This window comes from Protopterus annectens, chromosome 5.part0 (assembly GCF_019279795.1).
Source record: "Protopterus annectens isolate FY-2018-M chromosome 5.part0, PAN1.0, whole genome shotgun sequence".
Classification (NCBI taxonomy): domain Eukaryota; kingdom Metazoa; phylum Chordata; order Ceratodontiformes; family Protopteridae; genus Protopterus; species Protopterus annectens.
Genome location: NC_056735.1, coordinates 1251612907 through 1251631540, shown reverse-complemented (window position 1 = coordinate 1251631540; position 18634 = coordinate 1251612907). Strand labels below are relative to the sequence as shown.

Genomic DNA, 18634 nt, shown 5'->3' with positions numbered 1-18634 from the left:
TATGAAAATGATGAAGGGCTCCACAGCCATGAGTGCTTTAGCTCTGAAACTCTTCTAGCTGAAGTGATGGCCAGAAGCAAGTCTGCTTTCAAAGAAATATATTTTAACTCTGCTGAAGCTGCAGGCTCAAAGGGGGATAGTGTGAGCTTTTCCAGCACAAAGTTAAGGTCCCAAGCTGGGGTAGGAGCTCTTCTGGGTGGCCTTAAATTGTTAGCCCCTCTTAGGAATTGTTGATTAGAGGGTGGGAAAAGAGAGGTGGCTCTGTGCTGTAATGAGGAGAGATAGCAGAGGCATGGATTTTAATAGAAGAGTAGAACAGGCCTCTGTGAAACAGGTCTGCTAGGTAATCCAGGATAAGAGGTAGGGAGGGCTGTGCTGTTTCAGATCCTTTAGCCTGGGATCCAGGTGCAATATCTTTTCCACTTGTCAGCATAGGATTTTCTAGTGCTTGGACGTCCGGCCTCACATATAACGTCCAGGACTTGTTTGCTTAGGCTGGCAAATGGAGTAGGTCAGGGAATAAGCCAGACTTGCCAGGTTTAGGGTCTGCAATTGTGGATGCATGAATTCTCCATTCTGCTGGGTCAGGAGAGTTGGGAGCTGAGGTAAGTGCCATGGAGGCAGGGGTGACAGACTGCGCAGCAGTGGGTACCAGTGTTGGCGTGGCCAGTCTGGGGCAATCAAGATTCCTCTTGGTTTTTCCTCCCTTATTTTGAGTAGTACCCTTGTAAGAAGAGGCAGAGGAGGAAATGCATAAATCGAGAGGTTTACCCACTGGAAGGATAAAACAGCCACTTCCAGGCCCTGTTGTGAGGTTCCCTGGTGCAGAATTTGCTGAACTGGTGATTGTTGTGGGAGGCAAATAGGTCCACCTTCGGACTGCCCCATTTCTGGGTTACCAGGTTGAAGGTGGTGTGGTTTAGTTGCCATTTGTGTGGGTCTAGGAGATTTCTGCTTAAGTTGTCTGCCAGAGAGTTTTGGGAGCCTGGCACGAATTGCACTAGCAGGTGAATTTGCATGGCTGAAGCCGTGTGCCAAAGGGTCATGGCTAGCCTGCAGAGTGGATAAGAGCGAGTTTCTCCCTGCTTGTCGATGTACCACATTCACTGTGGTGTTGTCTGTTTTGATTAATAGAGGCCCCAGAGAGAGTAGGGGTCTGAAAGCTGTCAGAGTGTGCTGAACAGCTAGCATCTGTTTTTGGTTGATGTGCAGATGTATTTGCTTTGGGCGCCTGTGGCCCTGAATGCACCTGCCGTACAGGTGTGCACCCCAGGCATAATCTGATGCGTCTGTGTTTAGGGTCTGGGCGGCATGGGGTTGTGAAAAAGGAAGGCCCTTGTTGTGGTTGTATGTTGCTGCCCACCAAAGAAAATCTTTCCTTAGACAAGGTATCATAGGTATGACAGTTTAAAGGTCCTGAGAGTGTTGGCACCAAAGGCTTTTTAGGTACCAGTGAAGTTTCCTCATATGCAGTCTGGCATATGGAATGAGTAGAATGCAGGATACCATGAACCCTAGAGCTTGCAGGATTTTCCTTGCAGATAACTGGGTTCTGGTGGCTAGTTGAGAGAAGTAGCCTGTCAGGTAGGCTTATTTTTCTGGAGTAGAGAATGTCATCTGGGATTCTGTGTCCAGGCTTGCTCCCAGGAATACAATTTTTTGAGTGGGGACTAGTTTGGATTTCTTTTCGTTTACAGTGTACCCCAGGGAGGTCAGTAGGTCCTTTACAAAGGTCAGGTGCTGCAACAGCTTTTCCTGTCTGCCTGAATCAGGAAGTCGTCTAAGTAGAGGTAAATCTGAATATTCCTTTGTCTGCAAAAAGCAATGGCAGGAGCCAGGCACTTTGTGAAAACTCTGGGAGCAGTGGATAAGCCAAAGGGAAGTGCAGAGATCTGAAAGTGCATAGATCCTGCCCTAAAATGTAGATATTTCCTGCAAGAATCCCTGATTGGGATGTGCAGATAGGCCTCTTTTAGGTCTAGGGTGGCTAACCAGGCATCCTTGGATAGCATAGGTAGAAGCTGCTGGAGGGTGAGCATTTTAAATTTTGGTATCACCAGAAAGGTGTTTAGAATTGATAGATCGAGGATTGGGCACCAGAGGTGCCCTCTTTTCTGGGTACCAGGAAAAGTCTGGAATAGAAAGCTTGGCCTATCTGGTCTGCAGGAACAGGCTGTATTGCCCTCATGGAGAGCAGGGAATGAACTTGGTTATGAGCCTCTACCCAGTGGTTTGGAGGAAGATCTGGGAACTCTTTTGGGGTTGGCAGTGTGTGGAAATAAAATTTGTATCCCTGGGACACTATGTTGTCTACCCATTAGTTGCTGGTGATGGAGGCCCAGTTTTTTTGCATGGGAGGCAAGTTTTCCTCCTAGAGGCATAAGCAGGTGGGCAGAGGTAATGGGTGGAGTTGAAAAGTCATTGTGAGCTTTTTCCCATAAGGGGGTGGCTTAGCACTCCCTGTTTTTTAAGTGGAGGAACTCCATTGCTTAGATCTCTGCATTCACTAGGACTGCTGTCGGGAGGGGTCTACTTCCGTTAGGTATTGTCTGAGCTGGCCTTGAGGGGGCTGGAAAAGACCAGTGCTTGGAGAGGCTATGCCTACTGAACCTCGGAGGCTGGACTTGCAAGAAGTCTGTCTGCATAGATTTAGCTTTTTCTTCCATCCTTTTTAAAACCTCTTCTACCTTGGTGCCAAACAAATTGTCTTTGTTCAGTGGTGCGTCCAATAGTTTTGGATTTGACATGGTCTGGCAAGGTCTGTTCCTTAAGCCAAGCATGCCTTCTAAGTACAGAACCTGTGACTTCTGCCCTGCAGGATGCTTTTAGGGCATCAAAGCCACATTGCAAGGTGTGTTTAGTAACTTGGCTTGCAGAATGCATAAGCTCCTGTAATTCTTTATTTCCTGCACAAGCTGGAAAGGTAGATATTTTTTGTTTAAGAAGTTCCATTGTATGTTGCTGGTATTTCAGCATGTGGAACTGACAATTTAGTGCCCTAACTGCAAGACTTGCAGAGGTGCATACTTTTTTACCCCATTTGTCTAAAGCTGTGGTTGCTTTCATTCCTTTAGGTCCTTGAGAAATGACCTCTGGGTCAGCAGTAGGATTTCTGAAAAGAAATGTGCGAGTCAGGGACTCTGTAATACCTGTCAGGTTTCCTGGGAGCAGGTGGGAGGGTGTCAGGAGTTAAACTGGCTTCCATGAAAACATCATCCACAACATCCAGGACAGGAGGAATAGCTAAAGGTCTGTGCTGTGGTAAATCTAAAAATTCCCCAAGTCTCTTTTTGGACTGAGGATAGCCCTGACATTCCCATTGGAAATGCTCTCCCAAAGTATGTAGGGTTTCATCAAAAGAAAAATCCTCTGGAGGAGAGGCAGAAGGAATGGATTCTTCTACATCTGGATCCTCATAAGCAGACAAGGGCATGTCTTCATATTCAGAAACCTCAGTCGTCAGACTCCTGATCAGATAAAACTGCTGGGGACAAGTCTCTTTTTTCTTTTAGAAGAGGTAGGCTGGCTTCCCCCAAGCATGATAAGGTCTTCTGCCATTTTAAGCATTTGGGATTGAGGCAAGGAAGCTTGAATCTTTTTTTAGGCGAAGTTCATACTCTTGGTCGTAAAAACATGGCAGTTTTGGAAAGAATTGAAGACGCGAAAGAATTCTGTTTGTGTTGAATATCGGTTGCGCGAAGAACTTCCTCGGAATCTGGTGCTTGCTTAGCGGCTCTGGACCCATCCAAGGTGGAGACATCCGCAAGATCCGTAGTCAAAGAAGAGTCTTGCAGCATACCGGACTCTGAACGGGTCTCGATAGCGGCCTGCAAATCCACAGAAGCAGGCATCAGGGGCTGCGAAAGTGTCTCGCTGAGGACCGGCGAACTGGCGACTAGCTTAACGGAAGCGTCGTCGGTTGTTTTGGACCTGTGTGGTCTGTCTCTGTCTTTATCCTTAAATTTTTTCAGAAGATCAGTAGTCAGATGGCTTACCAAAGCCATTTCAGAATACGGAGATCAAGAACGAAAATATTTAGCTGCAATAAGGGCCCGACGATGTATAGTTCTGGCGTTGAACAAAGCACAAAACCGACAGCAAGGGACATCGTGGTCTGGGCCCAAACAGGTGACGCAGTAAGAATGGAAATGTTGGTGTTGTATTTGCTTTCCACAGGCGAGACAATTGTTAACTTTTTCTGACATCGGTTAGAGCAAGAAAAAAGGATCCCCAATGGGGTACTTAGCTTTAGAAGACTTCAACTTCCATTTCGGAAACGAAAAACTCAGGTAGCAGCTGACCGGCACTCGTGTGAACTGTTTCTGCTTCAGGCTCCTCGGCAAGAAAGACTGATGTAATGGAGTCGGCTGCCTGTTTTCATACCACTGACGACCTGACGTAAGTCCTGAAGTGACAGCAACCGACGCAGAAATACTAAGCCTCTGGTATTCGGGCCGACTGAGGGCTACCCCTGACAGGATAACCCAAGTGTGATGGCTACAACAGTGAAACACGAAGAACATCTGCAATTGGACTGGCACTGAAACAGTCTGAAGTTTTATGTACAAACATCCACTTATGTACTCTTATGCTCATAGGCTTAGGTCATAAGTCGGACATACAGCTCCTATGAAACGTTTTGGCTTTGGTACCCTACGTGGACATCCAGGTCATCTGGTGAGATAAACAGTATGCAATACTGCAAAAGTGATCTAAAGGACATTAACCTGCTCATCAGTCCACAGGACATCAAAGGCAGATGTAAAGAGTACTTACAGCAGCTGCTCAATGAAGAAAACCCCACAAAAGTGGTACTAAGAGCAGATACTGCCCACAATGAAAGAGGAGCAAGAGACTAACCTAAAAGATATAAGAACAGCACTAAGGAAAATGAAGTCAAGAAAAGTAGCAGGCTCAGGTGAGGTCATGGCATATATGACTTAGAGGGAGAAATGGCTCCCGAGGGCACTCGTATAGAGAAACAGGCGTATCCCAGATGACTGTAGAATAGGCATTCTAATTTCAGTGTACAAGAATAAAGGGGACATTTGCATGAAAGTGCTAGACAGGGAGATAAATGAATATGCAAAGTAGTAAAAAGTGAAATGTAAGATGAGCATTTTGGATTTAGATCTGGATGCAGCACAACCATTCTGATGTTTGTACTTAGAAGATACTTGAGAAGAAGCGAGAGATGAATGTGTCAACTGGGGCATTCCTACACTTGGAGAAAGCAAATGACAAGAGCTGATCTGGGCTGTTCTGCAATGGTATAAAGTCCCTTACACATTGACAGAATTAGTGCAGGCTATGTAAGAGAATCCGATGACAGACATAAAAAAAAATGTTCAGATTTAGTAGGAGTGGGTGTTCATCAGGGTTCAGCTCTGATTCCACTGCTGTTTACACTTATGATGGACTACATTAGCAAACAATGTGAAGGGGATAGATCAACAAAACTGCTGTATGCAGATAATGTGGTATTACATGCAGAATGAACAAGAACATAAGCAAATAAGGGAACACAGTGCAAAAAGTACAGTTTTGTACCTACCATAAATGTAGATGTTCGAAGATCCACATTGCTGCAGTCCTAACACTTGGGTAGTCCGCTGTCCCAGTCGGCCCGAATACCAAAGTATAAGGCTGACGTCGGTCATGGCGCATTAGTCTGACGTCAGGACGTCAGGGTACAAATGCGCATGACCGACGTCATATCCTCAGTCTTTTCTTGCCCCAGATGTCAGAAGACCCTAAAAAGATAAGGCCAAAACCAAAAAACACCAAACACTCCTGTACCAAATATATGTACAATATATACAAATTTACAAAAGTACAACACCACCCACACAACCACCCCTAAACACAGAGGGGAAGGAGGGAGGGTAAATTGGACTGCAGCAATGTGGATCTTCGAACATCTACATTTATGGTAGGTACAAAACTGTACTATGTTCTTCATCCCACATTGCTGCAGTCCTAACACTTGGGTAGAATCCCAAAGCAGAGGTAAGGGAGGCTGGCAAATCATAAAGAAGCAGGAGCTGACAACATGCCCTGCAAAATAGCCGTGGCAAAACCAGCCCTAGATTTAGAGTAGAGAGGAAGGTGGTAATGCTTAGAGAAAGTATGCACTGAACTCCAAGTAGCTGCCTCCAAAATATCCTTAGTTGCCACCCCCCTTAGAAATGCTGTGGAAGTGGCAGTAGCCCTAGTGGAATGAGGCCTAATCCCAGCTGGAATCTCCTTGCCATGATGGGAATAACAAAATGCAATGCAAAACCCAATCCACTTAGAAATAGTTTGTTTTGACACAGGCTTGCCCAGAGAACTCAAAGCAAAAGAAACAAACAACTGCTGAGACTGCCTAAAATCCTTAGTCCTGCTTAAATAATAACGCAACTGCCTGTGTACATCTAAAGTGTGCAGAATCTTTTCCCCCTTATTTTGGGGATCTGCATAAAAAGTAGGCAAATGAATAGTTTGGTTTAAAGCCACACTAGAAACCACCTTAGGCATAAAGGAAGGATTAGTACGTAATGATACCCTATCCTTATGGAAAATCAAAAAGGCTCAACCGCCATAAGGGCCTGCAATTCAGAAACCCTTCTTGCAGAAGTAATGGCCAACAAAAGGCAGTCTTCCATGACAAGTATTTCAATTCAGCAGTAGCCGCAGGCTCAAAAGGTTGTAAAGTAAGTTTCTCCAACACAAAATTGAGATCCCAAGCAGGAGTAGGAGCTCTACGTGGGCGTCTTATATTCTTTGCCCCTCTAAGAAATTGCTTGAACAAAGGATGAGAAAACAATGGTGGGTCACAATCATAGTGAGCTGAAATTGCTGCAGCATGAATCTTAATGGAAGAGAAAGACAAACCTTTGTCCAATAACTCAGTAAGATATTGAAGAGCCACACTCAAATTAGGCTCAGAAACCTCCAAATCCTTTGCTGCACTCCAAAATAAAAATCTCTTCCATTTTTCTGCGTACACTTTCCTTGTACTAGGTCTTCTGGCTTCCATAATCACATTCAAAACTTGTTGAGGAAGTTGAGACCTGCTGTGGTTCAAAACAGAATATGCCAGGCTGTTAGATGAAGAGAGTGAAGCTTGACATTGAGTAGATGACCGTCCCTCTGAGACAATAGGTGTGGAATCAAAGGTAAAGGCCATGGAGGCTTCCTTACCAGACTCCTCAGTAATGGGTACCAGTGTTGCCGAGGCCAATCTGGAGCTATTAAAATCATCCTTGGCTTGTCTTGTCTGACCTTTAGTAGTACCTTTGGGAGAAGAGGCAGAGGTGGAAAGGCATACACATGAAGATTTTTCCAACTGAAAGAAAGAGCATCCACTTTCCAAGCTGTGTGATGAAACCTTTTCGTGCAAAACTTTGGCAGCTGGTGGTTTAGTGGAGAAGCGAACAGATCTATGTCTGGAGTTCCCCATGACACTGTCAATTTCTGAAATACATGAAGATCCAGTTTCCACTCGTGGGGATCCATGATTTGCCTGCTTAACACATCTGCTAAGGAGTTCTGTGCTCCGCAGAAACCTTGCCTGAAGATTTAGTTGCAAGCTGAGCGCAGTCTCCCACAAAATCATTGCTTGCCTGCATAGAGGATAAGAATGTGTTCCCCTTGTTTGTTGATGTACCACATGACAGTTGTGTTGTCTGTTAGAATCAACACCTGCCCTGGAAGAAGTAACTCCTTGAAAGCCATTAATGCAAACTGGACTGCTAACATCTCCTTCATGTTGATATGTAGATGCTGTAGTCTGGCAGGCCACTTGTCTTGTATCCACTTTCCATTCAGATGAGCTCCCCAAGCTATGTCTGAGGCATCTGTCGTTAGAATCTGACTCGCCTCTGGCCGGGTCACAGAGAGTCCCTTGTTTAGGTGACATTCCTGAGCCCACCACAAAAATTCCTTTTGAATGCAAGGTATTATTTGAATGACAGTGTCCAAATCCTGGCAGTGCTGTGTCCATACATTTTGAGATACCATTGCAGCTTCCTCATATGCAGTTTGGCATTGGGAAGCACCAGAATACAAGATGCCATGAACCCTAAGGCTTGAAGGACTGTCCTTGCAGTCAGCCCGGACTGAAGAGATAGTTGATGGAAGTAAAGGGAAAGATTCTTTTGTTTGTCCGGGGTTAAAAGGCCATCTGGGTTGCTGTATTCAGTCTCACACCCAGAAAGCACATGTCTTGAGAGGGTACTAGACTGGACTTTATTTCGTCACAGAATACCCCAGGCATCTTAGCACTGCTATCACATATTCCAAATGCTGAAAAAGGTCTTCCTTTTCTTGAGCCAGAATCAGGCAGTCGTCCAAGTAAGGATAGATTTGTATTCCTTTTAGCCTGAAGTAAGCTATCACTGGAGCCAGAACTTTTGTGAATACTCTGGGCGCAGTAGATAAGCCAAAGGGCAATGCAGAGAACTGATAATGGGAATTCCCAGCTCGAAAACGCAGATACTTCCTGCAACTTAGTCTGATAGGCACATGAAGGTAAGCCTCCTTGAGATCTAGTTACCATCCAGTGGTCTTTGCCCAGCAGAGGTAAAAGCTGTTGTAACGTCAACATTTTGAACTTGGGAATGTCCAGATAAGTGTTGAGGATAGATAAATCCAAAATTGGTCTCCACGTGTTCCCCTTTTTTGGTACTAGGAACAGGCGAGAATAAAATCCTAGGCCCCTTTCTGGCACAGGAACCGGCTGAATAGCCCCTATTTGGAGTAACAGAGAAATTTGCTTGTGGGCCTCTTTTCTTTGTAGAGGAGGAATGTCTGGCATGCCTTTGAAAGGAGGCAAGGTATGGAAATAAAACCTGTAACCGTGGTGAATGATATCCAATACCCATCTGTCTTGAGTAATTAAACTCCAATTTTCTTTGAAAAGTGCCAGCCTTCCCCCCAAAGGTGCTGCCAGACGAGAAGGCTCTGGCAGCTGAAAAGGCAGGTCATTGGGTCTGCTTACGAAAGGACTGACCCCTGCCCTCACCAGAAGACTGAGCAGGAGAACTCCCTGTTCTAGGCCTAAAAGAACCTTGAGCTCTGCCCCTACCACGTCTAGACCTACCCCTAGACTGGGAATCATAAGAAGGATATGTCCACCCCTTAGTAGGCCAATTTCTACTAAACTTCGGAGGCTGAACCTGCAAAAAATCTTTAACAGTCTGCATAGACTTAGCCTTGTCCTCCATTTTCTTTAAAACTGCTTCCACAGGCGAACCAAACAACACATCAGACTGTAACGGAGCATCCAAAATCCTTGTCTTAACATGCTCAGCTAAATTCTGATCCCTCAGCCAGGCGTGCCTCGAAGAACAGAACCAGTGGCAGCCACCCTCGAAGAGGCCTGTACAGCATCAAAACCACATTGCAAGGAATGCTTACCCACCTGTTCAGAAACATGTACTAAATCCTGCAACTCTTTACACTCAATACCTTCCGCCAGAGCATCCACCTTAGACTTCAATTGAGAAAGGAGATAATTTTGGTATTTTAACATGTGGAACTGACAATTCAAAGCCCTCATGGCTAAAGTGGAAGAAGTATACACCTTCTTTCCCCATCTATCCAAAGCCCTTGCCTCTTTATCAGGAGGAACAGGATTTTTAACAACAGAAGCCTTAACACCTTTAGGCCCCTGAGAAACAGTTTCTGGGTCTGCCCTAGGACTCTTAAACAGATACTTATGAGCTTCAGGCACCCTATAATACCTATCCGGTTTAACTGGGGCAGGAGGCAAAGAATCAGGGTTCAGGGAAGCCTCTGCAAAAACATCTTCCACCACATCCAGAACAGGAGGTATAGCTAAAGGCCTATGCTGGGGTAGAAACAAAAATTCCCTAAGCCTCTTCCTGGAATCAGAGAAATCTTGACCTTCCCATTTAAAATGCTCCCTCATGGAATGAAGAGTCTCTGAAAAAGAAAAATCCTCAGGAGGAGAAGCCGAAGGAGTAGAATCATCTACATCAGAATCAGAATAAGGAGGATACTCCTGTAAGTCTTCAGCCGAAGACTCAGAAGCCTCCGAACACTGCTCAAAACTCTCAAGCTCAGGTTCCACCCTAGGCCTCTTATCAGGAGGGGGCATAGAACCTCTAATCATAGTAATCAAATCTTCTGCCATTTTAAGCATATGTTTCTTAGGCAAAGACCCTGAAGAACTAGGAGAGACACCCACTGAAGTTAAAACTGGCCTGCCTCTCGAAGAAGCCTTGGAAACAGAAGGGGAGGGCCTAACCACCTTAGGAAGGGAGGGGAGAACAGCTACCTGAGAAGCCCCTTCAGCCTGGCCTACCTCCTGAGAGGACACATCTTGTAACAGTAAAGTCTCTCCCTGAGACTCCAAAGAAACTTCTGGCAGAACCACCGGCTCCACCGAGCCTTCTAAAGAACCGACGTCCGGGACAGACGGTTCTTCCAACCTAGGCTTTGCTGCTTTGTCCTTGCGCTTTTTTGACGAAGCGGGCGTCGGAGCATCCGACGGCATTTTATAATTACAACGCTTCCCAAAAACTAACCTGGCACAGTCTAATCTTCTTTTTATAGTGCGTTTGTTAAATCTAGCACAAGAGCGACATCCAACAACGTCGTGCTCAGGCCCTAAGCAAGGTATACACAATGTATGGTAATCCCTATGAGGTATCTGTTTCCCACAAGAAATACAGTTATTCACTTTTTCTGACATCCGGTTAAATACTGAGGCAAGAAAAAACCAAAATATTTCCCAACGGGGTACTTAGCCAACTTTGATTCGGTCTGAAACTCCGACTTCAGAAAATTTCAGAACGCCAACCTGCACTCGCAATACTGCTTCTGCATCGGACCATGCGGCAAAAAAGACTGAGGATATGACGTCGGTCATGCGCATTTGTACCCTGACGTCCTGACGTCAGACTAATGCGCCATGACCGACGTCAGCCTTATACTTTGGTATTCGGGCCGACTGGGACAGCGGACTACCCAAGTGTTAGGACTGCAGCAATGTGGGATGAAGAACATCTGAAGGTACAGAGAATGGAACTCAGTACAGATAAGACAACTGTCATGGCAGCAAATGGAGAAATCAGCAGCAGCTGAAAAGTGAGACAGAAAAGAAAATGGTGGAACAGGTTAACAACTTCAAGTTCAGTTGGTTGAGAAGAAGGGAGGTCTGAATGAGGAGATCAAAGCAAGAATCAGAGGTACTGCAGCCAACTGGCACAATGTCAGGGATAGTTTGTGATGCTAAAGAAGCTGAAAAGTAAGGTAAACAAAACAGTGGTGTGACCAGTACTACTTGTTTGGTACAGAAACCCCGACAGTAAAGGTAGAGTAGTTGAGGAAGCTAGATGTGATGGAGATGAAGTGTCTGAGGCAGGTGGTAGGATGCACAATGTGCGACAAAGAAATGCAGACAGAGCATTAGCCTAAGTAACTCCAACTGGAGGTAATATCAAAGAGAACAGATTACGGTGGTTTGGGCACATGTGCAGGAAAGCAGAAGACAATCTGGTGTACAAGATTTGGGACACATAGGAAGAAGGCAGAGGAAACAATGGCATCCAGCAAAGAGAGGGATGGACTGTGCGTAAGAGAAGACTTGTAACAGTCGGACGTAACTGTAGACAATGAAAGAACAGTGACAATAAAAAGTAAAAAGTTTTGTTGCAGAAAGTAATTAGATAAATGGATCTTAATGTTCTAGCAATTCTGTTTCACTACTGTTAAAAATTTCTGTTCAAATAACTGGAATGTCATAATTCATACAGCTCTGTAGTGTTCTTTACTAATCGCCTCCAATTTTACAGAAAAAAAAAATATTCCCAGTACAGTGCCTTCTCAGTCCAATTCTCAAGAGAAAATTAAGAAATGAGCATTTGTTTTTGAAATGCAACCTGTGACATGCACATTACACTGCAATTAATATATTCAGTTTTAAAATATATTTATAAGTTATTTTTAGTATTTTTATTCAAAAATGACATTTGTTTACCGGGAAAGTTCAACAGGGATAAAATCCCATTTTCAGTGGCAGCCTGGGAAGAAAAGCTCCACTTGACATATGGTTGCAGTTAAATACAATTACAAAGCCTAATACAGAAGAATAACATTAATTTAGTACAAATTCAGCTTCAGCTTATACACAGTGAACCTATACATACATACCACAAATATTTGGAAAGGAATGACAACCTGGAAAAGAACCTTGTAAATAGAGTACTTAGGATTTGCAGTTCATAGACAGGGCATTAAACACAGCGAATACACTCTTTGGAACAGACATGACTAGATATAACATAACCTAGGCAAAAATAGATTTCATCTTTAAGTAAGATTTTACTAATTCTGTTCTTACCTTGCTGCTGTCTGAGAGTGAATCATTATACTTCTGTTCCTTCCTTACAAAACTGAGATCTGAACCTAACCAGTTCTGTTTTACACTTGAAAGAGATGGCATTGTGTTTGCATTCTTGGAGGATCGTTCACAACTTGGCCTACAGTCTTCTTGAAAGTTAGCACCATGAGAATCCTTGGGACACCGTATTTCAGAATGTACTGGTTGATCCCTAGCAGCAGCATTTTCTGGTACGTTTAGAAGTCTACCTGTCCTATTTTCTGGTGGAACAGGAGGCAGCCTCTCTGGTGGTGGTGGTGGAGGATCTCTCTGTGGAGGTGGTAATGCTGGAAGTGGTTTATCTTGTTTTCTTACCATACAAGGAGATGACTAAGAAAAAAAAAATTAACGAAAGGCGTTTTCCTCCTCATACTGCTTATTAATGTCTACTGAACATAATCAATTTGAATTATCAACTCTAAAGCAATAAAGGTTTACAAAATATGGTGCTACTTGATATGTAAACTAAAACTGTGAAAATAAAATAAAAGTCCAGTTAATTGAACCAAGAGGTTTCATGGTTACATTGCATTTTTAAACCAGCATTTCCTTGTATGGCATGCGTTTTATGTCCAGCCAAGGTTCAACATAATTCTTACAATTCCACAGCTTTCATCTTACTCTGCTTCAACACCAACAATCCCACCTTGCTATTCTGTAACACCCAGTACAGCATCTGATTTCTATAGCAGTGCTACCAACCAGTTCCATGCTCTTCAAAGTCCAAGTACTACAAACAAGTATGGAGTCATACTGAGGCACCCAACATATCCAAAGTACAAAGAAAACAGAACATAGAACCTACAATTTCAAAAGGGAAAGCTTAATGCTCTACCTCCATTCTCTTACCTGCTTTTATGTCACCTGACTGACCAGTAACCTTTTGCTTACCCATCCCACACTTGTTCACACCTGTCTGGATTTGCACCCACTATAACAATCAGTAGAGTATTTGAAACGTTCAACACCTTTTCTATTAAAAAGCAAACTAACGTCATTTTAACCTTCACCTCATGCCTTTTCAAGCTGATATTCCAGGGCAAATAATTCTGCACAGCTTCCCATACTGCTATACCTAGTGCGATGACTTCTATATTTTCTATGGATCATGCCCTGTTTCATCTTCTCCAAACACTTGATTATCAATGAGATTCTCTTTACAGCATCTGTACCTGTAGCACAAAAACATTCTCACCACCTTCCACTGCACTGCTACAAAGGTATGCTGAGATTAAGGTGAAAGTTAAAGGGTGCAACACAGCATTATTCTCAAGTGAGATCTTCACCAGAAGACTGTTCGAAAAAAACACTGCGTGAGTGAACATCTACCCCAACCCCATCCTTGATATATTCCTTATATCCCCAATCTTTAGCTGTCTAATCCCTTCCATTCACAGCTCCTTTTTCCCCATTTTTTTTCACATGGGGTCAGGTGTCACTTCAACAATGACACACACACACACACACACACACACACACACACACACACACACACATATATATCTATGGCCAATTTAGTGTGTCCGATCCACCTACTGCATGTCTTTGCAATGCGGGAGGAAATCAGGCCATCCATAGGAAAACCAAGCTAAAACAGGGAGGACATGCAGGCACCACAAAGAAGGCGCCCTATCCAAGCATCAACTGGGGAATCCTTTGTAGTGAGGTGACAGGGCTATCCACTGTGTCACCTTTAGCTGCCTAACTTGCATGCTAAATTGATCTCAATTATTCTTCCATGTTTTTCTCATTCATTTCTACTATTGCTCACAAATATATTGTGAGGGCCCAACATTTAAACTGACCTTCAAAATCCTCACAGTCATGCCTTCACTTTCAAAAGATTTATACTCAAATACTACCATAAATAGCCTTGCTTTTTTTTTTCTATTTTTTTAATATCTATTAAATACCACTACCCATTACTGAATTACAAAGTAGCTGTAAACAACTAGAAGAGGTCAGCAGAGTTCATAGCAGCATGTGGGAAATCATACTTCAAAACTGTCCGTGATTTTGGCTAATTTTCCCCCTGTTCCTGTTAACATTTTTAGTATTTCTGTTTAAGTGTTAAAATGGATTTTCTTGATTGAGATATTACTAAGAAAGCTAGACCAAAGAATATATTTGGGTTCTGTGAGAATTACTTCTGAGCAAGTCTGACCAGAAAGAATGTGTTCTGTAAAACATGCTACAACTGAAAATTGCAGGTTTAGATGAGAAATCACAGCTCTGCTTAGTCTGCTACAGGGAACTGCTTGCCTAGGAGAAGCATTTAGAAATAGAGCCTGACACTATGCTTGTAAACCTTGGATATAACAAGTGCTATGTAGCTGCAGGACTAACCATCATGAGAAACTTGCTCAGAGTAATGAGAACATTCTGAAATGTAATTGGTTGAGCTGACACTAGATGATGTCAGCATTTTTTTGTCAGTTTAGACTATGTAAATTATGGCTGAAAAAAATATTCCAGAAGGTGCCACTAAAGCTAGCCAGTTCTTTGTTTCATGTATTTACTTAAAATCTGTGGTATGCCAGGTTAGATTGTTTAGAATCTCAGTAGCTGCAAATTTCATTATGGAAAAATACATCTTCTGTGTCTCGGTGAACTCCTTGTGAGACATGCCATTATTGGGCATTTTACTGTTTCTCAAAATATTTGAATCTGTGGTAGATCAGAGGATTGAAGCCGGTCAGTAATGCTGTGAATTACAATTTCATACTTACTGCTGAGAAAATGGGTGTTGATGCAAAATCTGCTGAGTCTATTAACAATCTGCTGAGTCTATTAACTTTTTAAGACAAGTAATGTTTAAAAAACTGCCCTAATTTTGAGCCTTTGCCCCTACCCATTATTTTTGCCTTTATCCACAACTCTTGAACAAACTTGTTCAAGGATATGGAGGGCAATGCCTAGAGTGGTGTCAGAACCATGAAAGATAAAGAACTTGAAGCAGAACAAAATAGTATTTTTCAGTGCTACCTAGCAAAACTTCTAAATAACCAAAGAGGAGAGTGCAGAATCATGCAAGTGTACTTTTGCTGAAGAAGCTCACAGAAGGGGTGTGTGGCTTGGATGGCAAGCTGAAAATGGTTCTTGAGCTCTGCAGTCTTCTTTTTTCCAGACAGAATTTATTTAATTTCACCAACAAAGACCTGAAACTACTAAAATCAGATTTTGGAAGTAGTCAGCTACAAGTTGGTGTAATTTTTAAGCTAAAACTTTCTTATTTTCCTGTCAAACTTTCAAATAGAGGTGACACTGAAAGCACATTCACCAAGGAAGATAGCAGCTCCAAAATTTCTCAGCAAGAAACTCCAATGAAGAAAGGAATACAAGCAATCCTTACTACAGTTCAAGACGTGGAGGGCAAAATAGACAAATTACACTTAAAAGTGGACAATATAAAAGAAGATTCCACCAAACAAATAACCTTATTAAATGAAGTCCTTAAACAACAAATTTTCCAGATTGCTACATTGGAGGATTCTGTAACAGATTCAGACCATAGGTCAACAGAGAGAGAAACACAGAATTTCTTCAAGAAAACACAAGACTTATTGAAAAGATAGACACTGAGAATAGAACCAGGAGAAACAATATAATAATCTATGGCATCCCTGGTGCAGATGTAGGAGGACAATATGATTAATTTCCTGACTTCTTGGATTCCTAAAATCCTAAACCTACCTGAATCACTATCCTTCAGGACAGAAAGGGCACACAGGTCTGTAACTACAACTTCTGTATCCAATAAAAGCAGTTGCCCAAGATCTATTACTGTAAAATTTATCTCCACTCAAGACAAAGACCTTGTTTTAAGAACTGCCTGGTGCCTTGCTGAATTAAAAATTTGTGAGCAAACTATCAGGCTTAACAATGACTTTTCACCCCTTGTAATGTCTAAAAGAAGAGCATGCGTCTCTCTATATAAAAAAAAAAAAAAAAAAAAAAAATTCATTAAAAAAGGAAGGAATCAAAGTACAACTCATATTCCCAGCAAGAATAAGACTATCCCTGCCAGAAGGAAAGAAAACTTGAATCTCTCGAAGAAACATTCACATTTGTCCAAAAAAAGAACCTTTTAAGTCAACGTGAACCCATGGATTCTTCAATGAACTTAAAAAAGCAAGCTTCAAAAATGAGTGGACTATTAAAGGAAAAAAGAAAACCAGAGACAAATGATTATACATAACTTCACATTTCATGCAAGTTTTTGTTTTCTCCCCTCTAAATAATGTGGAATCACACACACAAGGTAATTAACTTTTTTCTCTCCTATTATCTTTCCCACAACAATGCTTACTTTATAATTATAAAATGATTGCCCATTAATATTTGAAAATGAGCACGCTAAGTGGCCAGCCCAACCAGCATCCCTGTTGTAAATCCCCGAATACACCAACGGAAAAAGGTCACCCGGACTTCTTTCTGTTCGTATATTCCATAACTTTTATTTTATTTTTTTTTTTTTAACAAAAATTACAAAAATAAAAATCTATAGTCTGGACATCGGACATACCAGAGAGGCAGCATGAAGGAAATACAAAGAAAATCAGGTACGTTATTTAAAACTAAAGGCACGTACCTGATTTTCTTTGCATTTCCTCCATTCTGTCTCTCTCTCTCTCCTACTCCTAAAGTAGCCAAAACTTTTTTTTTTAATTAAAAAAAAGAAAACAAAAACGGAGCAACAGAGACTTTCTTTTCTCTGTTGCTTCGTTTTCAAAGCATTGAATTACTGGGTATGCGTGGAAACCCAAGTCCCATACACATGCGCAGTACATCAAAACAAGGCAGCAGGATACCACTAGCCATGGAAGAACAGTACGGCACCGTTATACAATTATTTAAGAAAATTAAGTTTTTTTTTTTTTCTTTAATGTCATTGTATAATAGCAATAACTGACTCCATGGTTGTGGTATATTGAAATTTGACCACGGTTGGCTTTAATCACTCGGGCTTCGCCCAAGTGATTAAAGCACACCAACCGTGGGTACATCTTCAATATACCACACAATGTTGTCTGTTATTGCTTAAATATATATTACTCAAAATTCAAGTTAATCAAAATCTTATCCAACTGTAAAATACTATTTTATACTTTTATCTCTTTACATACATGAAACAGCACTAGTGAAATGGTATAAAATCGCTTACTCATTTCATATATTTACATATATTTCTTTTATATCCTATACATATTTCTTCATGTATATACCTTCCCTTTCTGTTTTAGTCCTAGTGTCATAGTATTTAATCAATGCAGGAGAGAGAAAAATGCTTACTGTGTTACTGTTATGCAATTAAAAGGAAAGTGGTAACATTTTATTACTATATATACATTTACTACTTAACTGAACTTCTGCAATGTACTCCGTTTAGCTAATATATCTTACAGCTGTGTATGGTTGGCAATTTGGAGTCTATTTTAAATATTCACAATTTTGCAAGTTATGCTTAAAAGCTTCACTAAAAAATTCCAGCCTACTTACTTTTTTGATGGAATTCTGACAATTTTTGAGACAAGCTCAAGCTACTAAAGGCTTCAGTTAGCTCACAGACTCATGAGAAACAATCTATACTGTCTTCCAGGAAGTAGGTGCAACCTCCAAACCTGTTTCTCTTCACTGAACTCTAACAGCCAGTCAGATTCAAGAATGATCGTTTGAACTGTTTTCTCATTCATTTAGCAATTTTTTTTTTCTAAAAGTCTTATAAGCATATGTTTTACTGTAAATAGTGATTTATTTAATCTGAATTACATTTATATTGAAATAAGAATTACAAATATGTTTGACAGTGACATGTTTAAGTCCATCTTTTTTCCGGTCTGCTTTAATGACATTACAGTCCTGTATTTATTCACAGCAACAAATTATTAGGATCAATTTATCTTAATCTGTTTAGATAAAAAGTGTTTTAAGAAACTGTATACAGCTTCATGTTCTTAGTTCATGCATACACAGTATATCAAACTGAATTTTTTATTTTGTATGATTTTAATGTACATGCAGTTTCCCTTCTGCTTGCTACTAACCGGCAGTAGCTAGTTATTCCCACTAGATGTCATGAGAGAGTTAGTGGCTTCTATGAGAGATAATAGTAAGCCTGGATATAGTTTATCCATGCAGAAAGTTAAAGTTTTATTTTCAATTTTAGAGTTTTTAAATTGCCCATAACAATTTAAAAAATGTATCTGTCATAATGAATCAAGGAAAGCACTTTTCAATTTTACT

General features: G+C 41.6%; 1 protein-coding gene across 1 annotated transcript in view; it reads right to left on the bottom strand.

Moving 5' to 3' along the window:
* Positions 1-18634, bottom strand: part of CBLB (Cbl proto-oncogene B) — a 1559167-nt gene that overhangs the window by 440276 nt on the left and 1100257 nt on the right. Inside the window, exon 11 of the mRNA XM_044071985.1 lies at positions 12353-12721. Within this exon, the coding sequence (XP_043927920.1) occupies positions 12353-12721 (369 nt within the window). The remainder of the gene's footprint in view (positions 1-12352; positions 12722-18634) is intronic.